Below are 18310 nucleotides of genomic sequence, written 5' to 3' on the forward strand. Positions count from 1 at the left end.
AATTTTCTATTTCTTCCTGTTTCAGTTTTGCTAGTTTATGAGTTTCTGAATTTGTCCGTTTCTTCCAGATTGCCCAGTTTTTTGGCATAGTAATCTTTTCTAATTGTTTGTATTTCTGTGATCTTGGTTATGATCCCTCCTTGTTCATTCATGATTTTATCTCCTTGGGACCTTTCTCTTTTATTCCTGAGAAGTCTGGCTAGGGGTTTATCAATTTTGTTAACTCTTTCTAGGAACCAGTTCTTAGTTTTGTTGATGTGTGATACTGTTTTGTTTGTTTTTGTTATATCCTATTTTCATTGATCTGTTCTACTGGGGGGGGGGGGGCGGTTGTTAGTATATCATTTATTTCTGCTCTAATCTTTATTATTTCCCTACCTCTGCTGGCCTTGGGCTTTATTTGCTGTTCCTTTTCTGTCTCTTTCAGGTGTAAGGTTAGGTTGTGTTTTTGAGATCTTTCTTGCATCTTGAGGTAGGCCTGGATAGCTATATACTGCCCTCCTATGACCATGTTCACTGCATCCTAACAGTTTTGGACTATCATGTTTCATTTTCATTTTCATTTTCTTACATGTATTTACTTCTTTAATTTCCTGGTTAACCCATTCATTGTTTAGTAGAATGTCTTTAACCTTCATGTATTTGAGGTCTTTCCAAATTTTGTCTTTTGGTTGACTTCAAGTTTCATTTCATTGTGGTCTGAAAATATGCATGGTATGATCTCAATTATTTGTACTTGTTGAGGCCTGATTTGTGAACCAGTATGTGATCTATTCTGGAGAATGTTCCATTTGCACTTGAAAAAAATGTGTATTCTACTGCTTTAGGATGAAATGTTCTAAATATATCTGTTAAGTCCATGTGGTCACTCAAAGCCATTGTTTCCTTGATTTTCTGCTTAATCTGTCCATTGTTATCAGTGGGGTGTTAAAGTCCCTACTCTTACTGTTTTATTATCAATTAGTTTCTTTATATATGTTATTAAATTTTTTTATATATTTATCTTCTTCCATGTGGGTGCATAAATATTTACAATTGTTAGATCTTATTGCCAGACAGTTCCTTTCATCTTGAAAAAGTGCCCTTCTTCATTTATTGTTACAATCTTTGACTTAAAATCTAGTTTGTCTGATATAAGTAAGGTTGCTCTGGCTTTCTTTTGATGTACATTAGCATAATAAATTGTTCTCCAACTCCTCACTTTCAATCTTCAAATGTGTTTAGGTCTAAAATGCACCTTTGTAGGAAGCATGTAGACAGTTTTTTATCCATTCTTATACCCTATATCTTTTGATTGGAACATTTAGTCCATTTACATTTAGAGTGATTTTTGATAGATATGAACTTAGTGCCATTGTATTACCTGTAAAGTTAGTGTTTCTGGAGATTTTCTCTGTTCCTTCTAGTCTTTGTTCCTATTGATCTTTCTCTCCCACTCAAAGGGTCCCCTTTAATATTTCTGCAGGACTGGTTTAGTGGTCACAAAATCCTTTAGTTTTTGTTTGGGAAACTCTTTAGCTCTCTATTCTGAATGAGAGCGTTGCTGGATAAAGTATTCTTGGCTCTATATGTTTCCCATTCAGCATGTTGAATATATCATGCCACTCATTTCTGTCCTGCCAAGTTTCTGTAGACAGATTTGCTGCTAACCTTATTTATCTTCCTTTGTAGGTTAGGGGCTCTTTAGCCTTGCTGCTTTCAGAATTGTTTCCTTATCTTTGTATTTTGCAAATTTTACTACAATATGTCTTGATATTGGCCTGTTTTTATTGATCTTGAAGGGAGTTTTCTGTGCCTCCTGGATTTGAATGTCTGTTTCCTTCCCCAGATTAGGTAAGTTTTCAGCTATACTTTGCTCAAAAAAACCTTCTGTACTTTTTCTTCTCTTCTTTGGAGACTACTATGACACAAACATTATTATGATTTATGGAGTCACTGAGTTTCCTAAGTCTACATTGATGATCCAATGTTTTTCCTCCCCTTTCTTTTAAGCTTCATTATTTCCCATAATTCTATCTTCTATATCACTAATTCATTCCTCTGCTTCTTCCATTCTCGTTATCATTGCCTCCAGCTAGTTTTGCATCTCAGTTATAGCATTTTTTACTATCAGCCTGACTAATTTTAAGACTTCTAGCTCTGTGGTAATGGTCTCCCTGGTGTCTTCTATGCTTTCCTCAAGCCCAGCTAGTAACCTTATGATTGTTGTTTTAAATTCTGGATCAGGCATATATTATATCTGTTTTAATTAGATCCCTGTCCATGACCTCCTCTTGTTCTTTCTTTCAGGATGGAGTCCTCCATTTTGGCATTTTGTTTATGTCTCTGCTTCTGTGTGCTAGGAAAGCCTGTTCTGTTTCCTGCTCCTGAGGATAATGGCTATATTAAGAATAGGTCATATACTGTCCAGAGCCCAGGACTTCAGGCAGTGTTTCTGGCATACGCTGTGTGCATTCTACTGTTGTGTTTTGGCTGCTCTTTCCCTCAGGTTAGTCCTCTGAAGACTTTCTTCTTGCCTGCAGTGGCATATGTTTGGATGTATCCACTGTGTGGTGAGTTTTAACAAGGTCTGTTTTGGTCTGCTTGTTAAAAGAGGCTAGATCCTATTTCCCCTAGAACTGAAGCTTTGCAGCACTCTGTGGTCTGTAAACTTGAGGCATGCAGGGGGTTTGGGTTGGTCTTCTCAGGGAAGGGCCTGCTACTGCTCTGACTCTCAGGCACACTTGTCCTAGTTCAGAAGCACCTGCAGGACACAGGTTTCGGGGCTTGGTGTAGGCAGCTTAAGCCTCCACTGTGGGTACTGTGCTTTCACTGAAGTCTCTCTGTGCTGAAGGAGAGGGGAGTTCCTACCCCTTGCTGTACAGGAAGCCCTAACAGATGAGCAAACAATCTCTTCTTGTTTGTCCCAGGCTTCCCTCAGATGCCTGCCTTTCCCCCATGTCTGAGCTATCTACCCAGCCTGTTGTGCAGTGCTCCTCTGGAAGAGGATCACACCAGGCTGGGGCTGGTGACACTTTGTCCCAGAAGGGCAGTTGCACCTAATGTGCAGGAGGTGGACTTTATGGTAAAGCTCAGAAAAGAAAACTAGCATCCAGGTTAGCTTCCCTTAGTAGGCATCTCTGCTTGTAGGCCAATGAACAGGGCAGCTCAGTGGTGCCCACTGGCTCTTTTGTCCCTGGAGAGGCAGTGCCACCTCTCCCAAATACACTCCAATAAGGGGAACTATCTCTCCCAATGTGACCCAGGGAATCCTCATACCATGCTGTCCACTCCTGGGCCTCTGTCCTCCTTACCCATTGGAGCACCTATATGCCCACCCAGCTCCACCCTAGTGGAGCAATAGCACAGACTTCTAAAACATTGAGATTCAATGCTTGTAAAAACTTCTGATAAACAGTCCCTCTCATTTTCCCCAACAGTGGTTTTGGGGAAGTGTTTTCCTTGTGAAATGCCCTGCACTCCATTCTGTCTCTCATTCTCTCCCTCCCTCTCTCTCTCTCCCCTCTCTTCCTGATCAGGGCTCCCTCCACCCTGTAGCACTGGCCATTCTTTTCTACCTCAAATCACATCTCCACTCTTCCTACCTTCTTCAGTGTGGCCTCTTTACTCCCTCTACTTGCGCAGTTTGTCCTCTCAGGCCTCACATTGATTTCCTGGGTGTTCAGAACGATTTGATATTTATCTACCTGTGTTTGAGGGACAAGGCAAGTGTAGGAGCCTCCTACTACTCCACCATCTTAACTCCCTGAGAAGTTTTTTTTTTTAATCATGAAAAGATATTGAATGTCTGTGCTACCAATGAACAAGCCAGAGAGGATGAAGAAAACAATTCCATTTACAACAGCACCAAACGAACAAAATACTTAGGATAAACTTAAACAAGGAGGAGAAAGTCTTCTTCACTGAAAAACAACAAAGTGTTGCTGAACAATCTACTAAAAAACACAAATAAAAGGGAAGACATTCCTGAAATCATATAATTCATGTTATTAAGATGTCAATGCTGCCTTGGGCACCTGGGTGGCTCAGTCAGTTAAGTGTCCAACTCTTGGTTTCAGCTCAAGTCATAAGCTCATGCTTTATGGGATAAAACCTCACATCAGGGCTGTCGATGCAGAGCCTGCTTGGTATTCTCTCTCTCCCTCTCTTTCTGCCACTCCCCTGATTCTCTCTTTTTCTCAAAATAAATAAACATTAAAAAAAACATGTCAATGCTAACTAAAGTGATCTACAGATTCAATGCAATCCCTATCAAAATTAAAAAAAAAAGTTTGTTGCTGAAACAGATAAATCCATCCTAAGATTCTGGTGGAAACTCAATGTACTCCAAGCAGCCAAAACAATCTTGGGAAACAAGCAAACAAACAGTTGGAGGGCTTCCTGGTTCTACAAGTTACTATATAGCTACATAATCAAATAAAAACTGCATGATATTAGCATAACGATGGGCATAACAATGGCACACAATACAGAACCTAGAAATAAACCTTTGCATACGTGTTCAAATGATTGTCAACAGGTAAATTCATGAGGAAAAGGCAGGTAGTTCAAAAAATGTTGCTGTGAAACTGGATATCCACACAAAGGGATGAAACTGAATCCTTAACATACAGCATGTACAAAAATTAACTCAAAATGGATCAAATACCTCAACTATCACTAGAACTACTAAACTCTTAGAAGAAAACATGAAAGAAATGTTCACAACCTTGGGCTTGACAATGATTTTTTGGGTATGACCCCAAAACCACAAGGAAGAAAAGGAAAAACTAAATAAATTATTTTATCAAATTTAAGAACTTTTGTACACCAAAGGACACTATCAACAGAGAGAAAAGGCATGCAACAAATGAAAGAAAATATTTGCAAACGATACACTTAATAAAGTATTAATGTCAAGAATATATAAAGAACCTCTACATCTCTCTCTCTCTCACACACACACACACACAAACACTAACCTGATTAAAAATGAGCAAAGGACTTCAATAGACATTTCTCCAAAGAAAATGCATGTGTGCCCTATAAGCGAATGAAAAGATATTCAATATACTAATCATTTTCCCTAGGAAATGCACTTAAAAACCATAGTGCAATACCATTTCACATCTAACAAGAGAGCTATTACCACAAAATGTAATGGTAACAACACGTGTAAGAAAGTGGAGATGTGGGAACAACCGTGCGTTCTGGTGGGAATGTAAACTGATGTAGCTGCTATATAAAAGGTTATGGTAGTTCCTAAAAAATTAAGCAAAAAATAATCCACAATTCGAATTTGTCAAAGTCATGGAAATCACAGTCTCAGAAAGATATTTCTTTTTTATAATTTTTTTAACGTTTATTTATTATTTTTGGGACAGAGAGAGACAGAGCATGAACGGGGGAGGGGCAGAGAGAGAGGGAGACACAGAATCGGAAACAGGCTCCAGGCTCTGAGCCATCAGCCCAGAGCCCGACGCGGGGCTCGAACTCACGGACCGCGAGATCGTGACCTGGCTGAAGTCGGACGCTTAACCGACTGCGCCACCCAGGCGCCCCTCAGAAAGATATTTCTATAACCATATTCATGGAAGTATAATTCACAATAACCAGAAACAAATAACCAAGGTGTCTACTGACAGGTAAAAGTACAAATAGAAGGAAGTATGTGCACCCAACAGATTATTATTCACTCTTGAAAATGAAGGAAATTCTGACACATGCTAAAACATACATCAACCTACAATTCACTACACTAAGTGAAATAAGACTATCACAAAAAGACAAATATTATATGATCCCACATAGGTAGGGTACTTAAAGTAGCCAAACTCATACAGGACGAAAATAAAATGGTATTTGCCTAATGCCCAGAGAGAGGGAATAGGGAATTCAAGTTTAATGAGTGGAATTTGCATTTGGGAACATGAAAAAGCTTTGGAGATGAATAGCGCTGGTATTAGCAGAACAAACATGAATTCACTTAATTAACCATCATGACAATGTGAATTAACTCAATGTCACTGAACTATGCACTTACAAATGGCTAAAACTGCAAGTTCTGTTATTTGTATTTTACTACAGTTAAAAACTAAATGTAAAGGGGCACCTGGGTGGCTCAGTCAGTTAAGTGTCTGACTTCAGCTCAGGTCATGATCTCACAGCTCGTGAGTTCAAGCCCCGCATCGGGATCTGTGCTGACAGCTCAGAGCCTGGAGCCTGCTTCAGATTCTGTCTCCCTCTCTCTCTGCCTCTCTGCTGCTCACTTTCTCTCTCTCCTTCAAAATAAATAAACATCTAAAAAATTTTAAAAAAACTAAATGTAAAAACTAAGTTGACTTCATTAAAAGGTGCATGATGTCAACACAAAGTACAGCACAATAGCAAGAGTACATGCAGAACTCATTGGCTTTACATACACTTCTTTAGAAAGTCCGTATGTCACTCAACAACAAAGCTAATACATTTAAATCTCCAGAGCTCTGTCCTGATAATCTGCATTTTGTAAGAACTCTAATTCTGACAGTACACTGAACTTCTACAACCCATTGGACAATTCATAAATCTAAATAGGACATTTTTACAGTGACAAATAATTCCCTGCCTGGACCTTTCCTCACAGTACCTATATAACAACATAAGCATACTTGGGACAAATAGTGTTCATGTGCCTCTGCACCACAGAAATTATCTTCTTTTCCCTTTTCCATTTAAGAGACAAATGTATTTTATTACGGTAGGGATATCCCTCAAAGTTACTTTTTTCCCCCAGAACTTCCTCATGGTATTTTTTTACCTCCAGATTCCTGAGTGCTCAGGTTTAAGAAGTTAACAATGGAGTCACTGTGGTATACAACATAGCCACAACTTGATCAGTGGAGAAGGTGGTGATTGGTTACAAATATATAAACATGCAGACACAATACTAAGAACACCACAGTGGTGTGAGAGACACAGTTGGACACAGCTTTGTGTCTCCCCTCAAAGATATAGGTCCTCAGAGAATAGTAGAAGATGACCACCTATGAGACCATCAAGAAGAAAATGTTAACAGGTCAATGAACCCACTGTCGACAGCAACAAAGAGACAAAGGGTATGATTGGGTCCATGCATACAACTTTCAAAAACGGGTTTACATCACACACAAATGGTCTATGACATTGGGGCCACACACACACAGCCACACTGTGAAGAGGACCTGAATGGCTGCTGGGACAAAGTCTCTAGCACATGCCACCTGAAAGCACATGCCATATATGACTATATGAGTGACAGCCATATCCCTGTCACTCTTCATGATGTCATGGTACTGGGGTTTGCAGATGGCCACATGGATGCTCAGCAAAGACTTAGGTCATGTACTTCCTCAGAGAGATGGTTTTCTTACAGCAAAAGTGCCAGGCAGCATTTTACGGGTCATGGAGGAAGAACAGCAGACTTCTAGAAGGGATAAGTCACACAGGCGGAAAACAGAAGCAGTACCCAAGGGCAGGAGAGATGACCTATTAAATGTCAAGGCCTGCTCGGGGATAACAGTTCTCAGCACTCGGAGTCTTAAGTGGAATCCAAGTGTATGTGGGACTTTAGAACATAATAGGATTTCAAGTCAATGGCAAAAAGGAAATGACATTAACTATTTTTAAAACCCTGCAATTTACAAAACCAATTAAATCCATACCTCTTTTTTTTTTTAAATTTTTTTTTTTCAACGTTTATTTATTTTTGGGACAGAGAGAGACAGAGCATGAATGGGGGAGGGGCAGAGAGAGGGAGACACAGAATCGGAAACAGGCTCCAGGCTCTGAGCCATTAGCCCAGAGCCTGACGCGGGGCTCGAACTCACAGACCGCGAGATCGTGACCTGGCTGAAGTCGGACGCTTAACCGACTGCGCCACCCAGGCGCCCCAAATCCATACCTCTTTAATGACCACATCTAAATAAATTCAAGAAGGAGCAAAAGCCTTAATGTAAGATATACAGCCTCAAAAATACTTAATTAAGTGCCAAAAATTTGTTGGAGAATATTTTGATATGATTGAAGTAAGGAAAGTCTTTTTAAGATATAAAAATTAAAAATAAGTATTAAATGAATAAAAACATGTCTTACAGCCAAAGGCATCCTACACAGTATACAAGCGTCAAAACCATATCACAAGTCAGAAAAATAACAATTACGTAAACAACAGCAAGAGAGAGCATTTCCTCAGTGTACACACTAACATCAGTATGGAGAAGATCCGCAATTATAAGAAATAGATAAAAGACATTAAGAGGATTCACAGAAAAAGAGAGAAATCATGTTAAACAAAGGGAAAGATAGTCAAACTCAATGATATGAGAATGACTGCAATGCATTCAGGTTGCCTTATGCCATGAATACTTATCAGGGACTGGTTGTTGAGAAGTAGCAGAAGAATGCTCACAGACTGGGAGCAGCAGGCTGTTTGCACCCTCTCAAGGATGACAGCTGGGCAATAACTATGAATGTTGACAATTAACTATATGACCATTGATTCAAATATGTATGTTAACAATTCCTCTCATACAACCTCATACCTGCATAGATTTACCAAAAAATAACTATTATAAAATTCTCTGGGGGCAACTGAGTGGCTCAGTTGGTTAAGCGTCTGACTTCGGCTCAGGTCATGATCTCACAGGTCATGGGTTTGAGTCCCGCACCGGGCTCTCTGCTGACAGTTCAGAGCCTGAAGCCTGCTTCGGATTCTGTGTTTCTCTCTCTGACCCTCCTCTGCTCATGCTTTCTGTCTCTCTCCCAAAATAAATAAACAAAAAAATAACTCTGTGTCATAGACAAAGGTTGGTAATGACATGAACAGGAATGAATACGTTTATTTTCATATATACTTATAAGTGAGTAATATGGAGTACAAGAAAAACTAAGGGATTTATATGGACTGGTGTGGAACATCTTCAAGATGTTGCATATGATTTGATTTCACTTACGTGTAGAATTTAATCAACAAAACAAACACAAAAAGCAAAAACAGACTCATAAATACAGAGAACAAACTGGTGGTTGCCAGAGCTGAGAAGGGTGGAGGGATAGGCACAATGGGTGAAGGGGATAAAAGGTACAAAGTGGCCATAATAACATAAATAACTCCCAAGAATGAACAGTACAGCGTAGGAAGTACAGTCAATAATACTGTAGCAGCACCGTAGGGTAAGAGATGGAAGTTACACTTTTACATGGGCATTTCATAACATCCACTTTTCTTCCACTGTGTCCCAGGCTTCTTTAAGAACAAAGTGATGAGGGGCGCCTGGGTGGCGCAGTCGGTTAAGCGTCCGACTTCAGCCAGGTCACGATCTCGCGGTCCGTGAGTTCGAGCCCCGCGTCAGGCTCTGGGCTGATGGCTCAGAGCCTGGAGCCTGTTTCCGATTCTGTGTCTCCCTCTCTCTCTGCCCCTCCCCCGTTCATGCTCTGTCTCTCTCTGTCCCAAAAATAAATAAACGTTGAAAAAAAAATTTTTTTTAAATAAAATAAAATTTAAAAAAGAACAAAGTGATGAGTGATGTGGGGATTAAAAACAAGAGTATCCTTGAACTTCCCCTTCACTCCAGCTAGTCTCCCCCAACTCCCTGCCCCCACACCCTTTGTGTTCCCCAATCCGTTCTTAGTGAAGAACTCTATCCCAAGGCTCTGGCTCTCTTTCCATAGCTCTCCCCCTTCCTCTGCTCCCCATTCCTGGGAAGGGCCAGCATCAGTTTGAATGCATGGGAGAGCCCAGAGTGGTGACAGACCCCAGGGAAAGGCTTCACCTTCAGGGAAAGAGACCAGGGAGTACAGTGTAGTGAAGGGGGGCCCCCAGAGCCTGGAGTACCAAAATGGGGTCCTGGTGCCAGAAGAAAGGATACTGGTGCCCCTGAGAAAGGGGACCCAGCAGCCTCAGCGGTCTCTCCTTGGAAACAGTCACTGCTTGATCTGTTGCCTTTCTGGCCATGGTTGCAGAACCACACGGGGACCACATCCTGCTGTAGCCCGAGCTGCTGGGCCCTGTGGCCGCTGTGCTGCTGGCTGGGTTTCCAGCACTGCAGGAACGTGTCCTCCAGGCTGCCTCTCACTCTCTCCTCCATATTTGCTCGCCTGGTCTCTGGGGCGTGCGCAGGGTCCCCGCTTTGCCAGTCTGCTGTAGATTTCCTGGTTGTCAGCTTCCTCCACCGAATTCTGCAGCAGCGCCGCGGCGTATACACATTCTGGAAACTGAGCGGCAGAGCCTAGAAATGGCAGAGGGTCTTTTGCGGCCTGAGTATATCCCAGAGTGATCCTCTTCCGCTTCAGGAGCTTGGCGAACTGTTCCAGGTCTTTCCTCCTGGGATTCCTCGGGGTTTTGCTCCCGCTTTTCCTGGTCAGGCTTCAGGGCCCCAGGCGGGGTAGCGCACTGCTCTGGAAAGACGCCCTCAGAGTTGGCTCTCTCTACCTGGGCTCCCTGCTTGCGACCGGCTCCAAGAGAGGTCTCCAAGCTGCCTTGGGGCACCAGCCATACACCTACTTGAGGTCCACAGTACTCCATCCCCCGATAGAACTCACACAGTAGGAGGCACCGGGGCATCCCCCACACCCTAGCGCCCTGCCCGACACCTGGCCCAATTCCTGACCCATCAGAAGGGCCTTGGAAGCTCAGTCAAGGTCCCAGGGTCAATCCAGCGGGTCTGTGGCCCATCATCTCCACACCACCCCTACCGTGTGGGTGCAACAATGCCAAGTGAAAGCCAGGTGCCCTGCCACGGGAAACAGAGGCGCCCCAAGCCTGGGGGCCTGCAAAAATGAGGGCTCTCCAAGGGAATGCTCAACACCTCCCTCCCTCCCCAAACCCACCCACTGCCATACTGTACATAATTCTTGAATCATAATGTTATATATGCCTGAAACTAGTGTAATATTCTATGTCAACTATACTTCAATTACAACACTAAAAATAAATCAATAAAACTATTACAAACTTAAAAGTTTATTTATAAAAAGAAATTCTACAGTAAAGGAAATATTTACATACACAGAGAAAAACTCACATATAAACATTTAAATACATGTGCATTTGTAAAGATTATTACCTAATGAATCTAAAGAAACTGCCTTTGGGGAAAAGGATTGGAAACTATTCCAGAGATAAATAGGAAATTTATTCTACACTTTATCTCATTTTGTAAGGTTTTCATTACTACTATTTACTACCTATTACACTTCAGTTTTTCTTATGTAAAAAGTATTAACCAATATTTTATATAAGGCAACCAAAAATTAATAAAGAAAAGTCTATATGGCATGAATGTTTTAAATAATATAAAAAGAATGAAGTTAACTAACAGAGTCTTACTAAAAATAATACTGTCTCAGAAAAAAATGTTTTTAAATTTTTTTAATTAAGAATTAGTGTAATCATATAAATAATCCCTCACTATTCATTACCTATTATTGATTCTTTACTAGAAAGGCATTACACATTTCTAAATGAAGAGATCTACAAGATGTTATGGACCTTACATTCTAGCAACAAGGGAAACTGTTATTATAGCACAATCATCCAGTTCTTTCTTTAATTATAATTAACTTAAGTTCTTTGAAAAAGGGGAAATCAGAATCATTTTAAGACTTCTGCATTCTTCAAAAAGGGGGTCCAATGAAAAATAAGTCTCCTCATGGTGGGTTATATATTTATCTACTAAGAGATATATTTCTCTTCCAGAGCTTCCTCATAGCATTTGTCATCTCAGAATTTCTCAGAGTGTAGATCAGGGGATTCAGCATGGGGGTTATGACTGTATAGAACACACTCAATGATTTGTCAATAGGGAAGGTCTTAGCAGGTCTCACATACATGAAAATACATGGCACAAAGAAGAAGACCACCACAGTGATGTGGGAACCACAGGTCTGGAGGGCTTTCCGCCTCCCTTCCGGACTAAGGTTCTTTAGAGAGTGCAAGATGACACCATAAGAGATGAGCAAGAGCACAAACACAATTGTGCAGATCAGTCCTCCGTTGGCCACCACTAACAGGCCAATGACACGGGTGTCAGTACAGACCAGTTTCAGTAAGGGGTACATGTCACACAAAAAATGATCAATGACATTGGGACCACAGAATGGGAGTCTATAAATAGTGCTAACTTGAATGGCTGAATGCAGAAAACCTCCAACCCAGGACCCTACCAGGAGCACAACACACACCCACTGTCTCATGATAACCAAATAATGCAAGGGCTTACAGATGGCCACATAGCGGTCATAGGCCATCACCAGCAGAAGAAAGACCTCTGATCCACCAAAAAAGTGCTCTGTAAACAGCTGGGTCATACAAGATTGAAAGGATATGGTGTTTTTCCCAAACAACAAGTCTGAAATCAATCTAGGGGAAATAGTAGAGGAATAAATGACATCCATAAACGATAAGCTAGCAAGAAAAAAGTACATAGGTGAGTCCAGGGTCCTACTGACAGTTATAGTCATGACAATGAGCAAATTGCCCACTATGGTCAAAATATAGAAGTGTAAGAACATAACCAAAAGGACCTTCTGTCCCTTTGGAGCCTGTGTGAGACCCAAGAGGACAAAGTAAGTGACATTGCTCCTTGGTTCCATCTAGTCTGCATAGGAGCTGACTTCTCATATTAGAAGCAGGTGATCTACAAAACAAGGGGGTGAACTTTTAAATGCATTAGAAGATCAATCTTTTATTCATTCAAACAATTAAAAGAATGTGGAAATAGATGTTTGTGTCACATGCTTCACCAATGTTGTGATTTCCAAGTTGAATAAGCTATGGTTTCCTATACTCAGTGATATCATACATAATAATCACAAAGTAATAAGTGCCATTATAAAAATAGCTGAACAGGGGTGCCTGAGTGGCTCAGTTGGCTAAGTGTCCAACTTCAGCTCAGTTCATGATCTCATGGTTTGGGGGTTTTAGCCCTGCACTGGGCTCTGTGCTGATGGCTCAGAGCTGGACCCTGCTTCAGATTCTGTCTCTCCCTCTCTCTCTCTGCCCTTCCCTGTTTTCTCTCTCTCTCTCTCTCTCTCTCTCTCTCTCTCTCTCTCTCTCTCTCTGAAAAATAAACACACATTAAAAAATTAAAGAAATGAAAATACAAATGGCTGCACAATGGGAAGATCCTGGAATAGAAATTTATCAACCAAACAGGAATCATAGAAGGCTTCCCAGAGGAAGCAATACTTTAGCTGAGTTTTAAAGGAAAAGTGGGAGAACCACAAAAACAAGCCAAGGGAATTCCATGAAAAGGCACACAGTTTATAAAGTCCCAAAAGTGAAATACTTGAGACCCATGTAAAGTAACTGACATATTCAAAATGAGTAGTTCAAATTAGGAATGGAAGGTCACTGCCCTGGGTTGTTTCTTCCTTCACTGAGACCTCTTTCTCAGCATTTTTGCTTGGATATGTCTCCTTTTCCTGACCAATAAATGAGGAAACACTTCAGTGTTGTGTCTCTCCCTTAATTTTTAAACTTCATATATGTAACATCTGCAAATTTGGACAGCTCCAAGTTAATATCAGTTCAGTGCTTATGAAACTAAATTTTTAATTTTCAGCAATAAATATAGGCGTACCCCACCTCATTAAATAGTACCACCTTCCGTGTCATTGCTCAGACAAGAAATATCACAATTCTTTTTCTTACTCTTGTATCACATACTGATACCTTTAACAAGCCTTATGAAGCCCTTTAAAACATATCACATTATGGGCACCTGAGAGGCTCAGTCAGTTGAGCATTGTGACTCTTGATTTTGGCTCAGGTCATGATCCCAGGATCACGATATCAAGCCACCAGTTGGGCTCAGCACTGAGCATGGGGTCTGATAGAGATTCCCTCTCTCTCCCTCTGCCTCTCTCTTCCACTTACGCTCTCTCACTAAAACCAAAACACAAAATGTGTGTGTACACACACACACACACATATCACAAATAAGATCATTTCCCTCCCCCACCCCTACTCCCCACAACTTCTACCCTACTACATTAACCGCCTGCCAGGTCCTTCCCCTTTCATTCTGGCCTCCATCAATTTATTCTCCTCACTCAGACCAAATGATCCTTTTTAAATCTGAATCGGATCCATCACTCCACTGCTCACAACACCTACAGTGGATTCTAATCACATAGTCACAACTTTTTTTTTTCAACGTTTTATTTATTTTTGGGACAGAGAGAGACAGAGCATGAACGGGGGAGGGGCAGAGAGAGAGGGAGACACAGAATCGGAAACAGGCTCCAGGCTCTGAGCCATCAGCCCAGAGCCTGACGCGGGGCTCGAACTCACGGACCGCGAGATCGTGACCTGGCTGAAGTCGGGCGCTTAACCGATTGCGCCACCCAGGCGCCCCCACATAGTCACAAGTTAATGAATCACAGTTCATTTTACAGTAACAGGAACTATAATCTCTATTTCATAGGTGAAAAGACTAAGGCTCAGGTCATCTAATAATTTTCCCAGGGTCACCCATTTTTAAGTGATAAAACTAGAATTAGAATCAAAATTTGCTTGCACTCAAAGTGTTCTCACTTTTTCTTATTAAAGATAGTCACACAATCGCAAGGCTGGTTTCCACTATTTACTATTAGTCTTACCTTGGGAAGGCAAGTCTGCAATCTGAAGGAACACCTTTTACTCATTCACAGCAACCTGGATTTCATCTGTCATCCAATTTGACAAGAGAAAGCAAAAAAGCTGCATTATTACTTGAGGACATATTTTATTTCATTTGACTGTCTATCCATTTTCTCCATGGAGTCTCCTGAATATTCAGAAGGTTGATTTTATTTGCACTGCAGATCGTTTCCTGGGAATTCCCAGGGCCATATAGAAAAGCAAAAATTTATCACATTAGGATAATTTATTAAAAAGACAAGAAATTCCTATCCTTACATAAGAAAAATAGCTACGAGTCATTTCCCAGGCAGATTTTTCTCAAGTAACTTCTTTCCCTCTGATTTCTAAACAGAAAAATACCATTCAAAGGCTTAGGTATCCTCATTCTATAGTGTTGCTTTGGTCACATTAGCTGACGTGATATTTTAAGAGGCATTCTTGTGCTACTCTGTAGGCAATTCTTTAAGCCTAACAGAAACCTTCTTTAAAAATGTGTATCAATTTAATAGTATCTTCTTCCCAGTAGGGCAAAGATCACTGGACATTTTATCCTTTCTAACCACATTCTTCATTAAGTCCTAGAGTTGGGAAGTGTCCAAGACTGATTCTTGCTTAATTAAATTCACTGGGAATTTTTGCAAAAACTTTCAAAAATATCTATATAAAGATCCTATTTTGCGAAATCAGATAATTAGGAAGATGTAAGAATAACAAAAAAAAATAGCTTTAGAACCATTGTAAAACTACTGCCAGACAAAAATAAAATTTCAGCCCATTTTGTTTTAGGGAAGATTAATTTATCATGTATTTCCCCACTTGCCATAGCAAGTTTTTCTTGCCTTGTATTTAATACTCAATTTATTCTACCTTGAACTGTGGTAGATATTGTAGATATTTATTCACAGATTTAGACAGAAAAACTATTTATCCAATTATTATTTTCCTTAATTTGGGGCTCCTGGTTACTTCCAGAAACCATGCTATGAGAGTGGACACAGCAATTAATGAAATAGGGGGGCAAATTATGCAACAGGTCCTTCCTGCATGGACCTTCTATTCTCATAACAGAATCAGGCAGTACGTAATAGGACAATTTAGGAAACTAATTACAGTCTTCATCAGTGCTAATAAGACAGAAAACAGGGTACTCAGGGAGAATTCTACTATGGAGAAGGTGACCAGGGAAGGTCTTTCTTCAAAGATGATGCTTACTGAGATCCACAGGACAGAAGGCAGCTACCATTGGAAACACCTACAGGTAGTAAAATTAAGTAAACATTAATTATAAGCAATTTGTTCTCACTTCATTGATGGCATGACCTATGTATAGAAAATGGTAAAAACTTCACACAGATTTTTATTCCAGGGCCCTTTGAAAAGGAATGGTAAGTGTGGGCACTCTCATCAACTTCCTGATTGTAGTGGGAAAGCTTCCAAACTTCACTGTTGAGTGTCCTGTTAGCTATGGATCTGTCACATATAGCCTTTATTATGTTGAGGTACATGCCTTCTATACCCAATTTGTTGCGAGGTTACTTGTATCATGAAAAAACATTGAAATTGTATCCTACCAAAGAACAACTCAGACAGGAAATACAATTCCTTTTACAACAGCATCAAAAAGAATATTTAAGAATAAACTTACATAAGGAGGCAAAAACTTTTGTACACTTAAAAGCTATAAAATGCTGACGAGAGAGAAAGATGGAGGCATAGGAGGACGCTGGGCTCACCTCGTCCTGCTGATCGCTTAGATTCCAACCACATCAGCCTAAATAACCCAGAAAATGGCCAGAAGACTACCAGAATGGACTCTCCAGAGCCAAGCGTAGACAAGAGGGCCATGGAAGAGGGTAGGAAGGGTGGAGAGCGGTGCGTCCTTCATGGACTGGCATAGGGGAGCCAGGGCAGTGGAGGGGCAGCCCGCTGGGCAAGGCAGAGCCCCCAAGTCTGGCTTGCAAAAACATTGGGGCCAGACTGCGTGAGTTCTGACAGCCAGTGGGACTTAACATCGGGAATGTTAAAAGTCAACAGCTCTGCTCAGAGAGTGGGAGGGCAAGAGGACATCAGGAGGGAGAGTTGTTGAGCCCCGGAAGACAGAGCTCAGCTCGGCGGGGAACAAAGGCAGTGGCCAGTACCAGCTCCCTCTCCCATCCCCCAGTCAAAACCCCAAAGGGAACCAGTTCCCATCATGGAACTTACTTGCACCGTGCAAATGCCCAATGCTGTGCTTCTGTGGATCCATCCCTCCGATGGGTCTGCTCCCTCCCAGTGTTGTAGGGCCCCTCCCACAGGGAACCACCAATCACAAAGTGAGCTGAGCCTACCCCTCCCACCCCTTTGCACCTTGCGGATCCACCCCAGCTAATATGCCCTTGGTCATATCCCATCACAGCAGCACCACAAGCCTGGCAGTGTGCAAGTAACCCAGACAGGGGCCACACCACTCCACAGTGAGTCCTGCCCCTGGGAGAGGGGAAGATAAGGTACCCACCAGTCTGACTGTGGCCCCAGCGGTGGGCTGGGGGCAGATATCGGGTCTGACTGCAGCCCCGCCCACCAACGCACAGGACAGCACAGGAAAAGAGCCCTGCAGTTCCCCACTACTCCAGGGACTATCCAAAATGATGAAATGGAGGAATTCTCCTCAAAAGAAACTCCAGGTAACGAATTGATCAAAAACGATTTAAGCAATATAGCAGAAAATGAATATAAAATAATAGTCATAAAATTAATCGCTGAACTTGAAAAAAGTATAGAGGACAGCAGAGAATCTATTGCTACAGAGATCAAGTGACTAAGAAATAGTCATGAGGAGCTAAAAAATGTTGTAAATGAGGTGCAAAATAAAATGGAGGCGACCACAGCTTGGAGTGAAGAGGCAGAGGAGAGAATAGGTGAATTAGAAGATAAAATTATGGAAAAAGAGGAAGCTGAGAAAAAGAGAGATAATAGAGTCGAGGAGTATGAGGGGAGAATTAGAGAACTAGGTGATGCAATCAAACGGAAAAATATCCATATAATAGGAATTCCAGAAGAGGAAGAGAGAGAGAAAAGGGCTGAAGGTGTACTTGAACAAATCAGAGCTGAGATCTTCCCTGATCTGGGGAAGGAAAAGGCATTGAAATCCAAGAGGCACAGAGAACTCCCTTCAAACATAACTTGAATCAATCTTCTGCATGACATATCATAGTGAAACTGGCAAAATACAAGGATAAAGAGAAAATTCTGAAGATAAACAGGCTCTAACTTATAAAGAGAGACCCATAAGACTAGCGGCAGACCTATCTACTGAAACTTGGCAGGCCAGAAAAGAATGGCAGGAAATCTTCAATGTGATGAACAGAAAAAATATGCAGCCGAGAATCCTTTATCCAGCAAGTCTGTCATTCAGAATAGAAGGAGAGATAAAGGTTTTCCCAAACAAACAAAAACTGAAGGAATTCCTCACCACTAAACCAGCCCTACAAGAGATCCTAAGGGGGACTCTGTGAGTGAAATGTTGCAAGGACTACAAAGTGCCAGAGACATCACTACAGGCATGAAACCTACAGACATCACAATGACTCTAAACCCACATCTTTCAATAATGACACTGAATGTAAACGGACTAAATGCTCCAACCAAAAGATATAAGGTATCAGAATGGATAAAAAAACAAGACCCATCTATTTGCTGTCTACAAGA

General features: G+C 41.3%; 1 protein-coding gene and 1 pseudogene across 1 annotated transcript; both read right to left on the reverse strand.

Annotated features, from left to right (window-relative positions):
• Positions 1-9712: 9712 nt before the first annotated feature.
• Positions 9713-10837, reverse strand: LOC121043954 (POU domain, class 5, transcription factor 1-like; annotated as a pseudogene).
• An 827-nt stretch (positions 10838-11664) lies between these two features.
• LOC121043860 (olfactory receptor 4A47-like) lies at positions 11665-12591 on the reverse strand. The gene has a single exon (XM_040495859.1). The coding sequence runs from the start codon at positions 12589-12591 to the stop codon at positions 11665-11667; it is 927 nt and encodes a 308-aa protein (XP_040351793.1).
• Between the last annotated feature and the right edge of the window lie 5719 nt (positions 12592-18310).

The sequence above is a fragment of the Herpailurus yagouaroundi genome, unplaced genomic scaffold (assembly GCF_014898765.1).
Source record: "Herpailurus yagouaroundi ecotype Mexico unplaced genomic scaffold, PumYag 187, whole genome shotgun sequence".
NCBI classification, from domain to species: domain Eukaryota; kingdom Metazoa; phylum Chordata; class Mammalia; order Carnivora; family Felidae; genus Herpailurus; species Herpailurus yagouaroundi.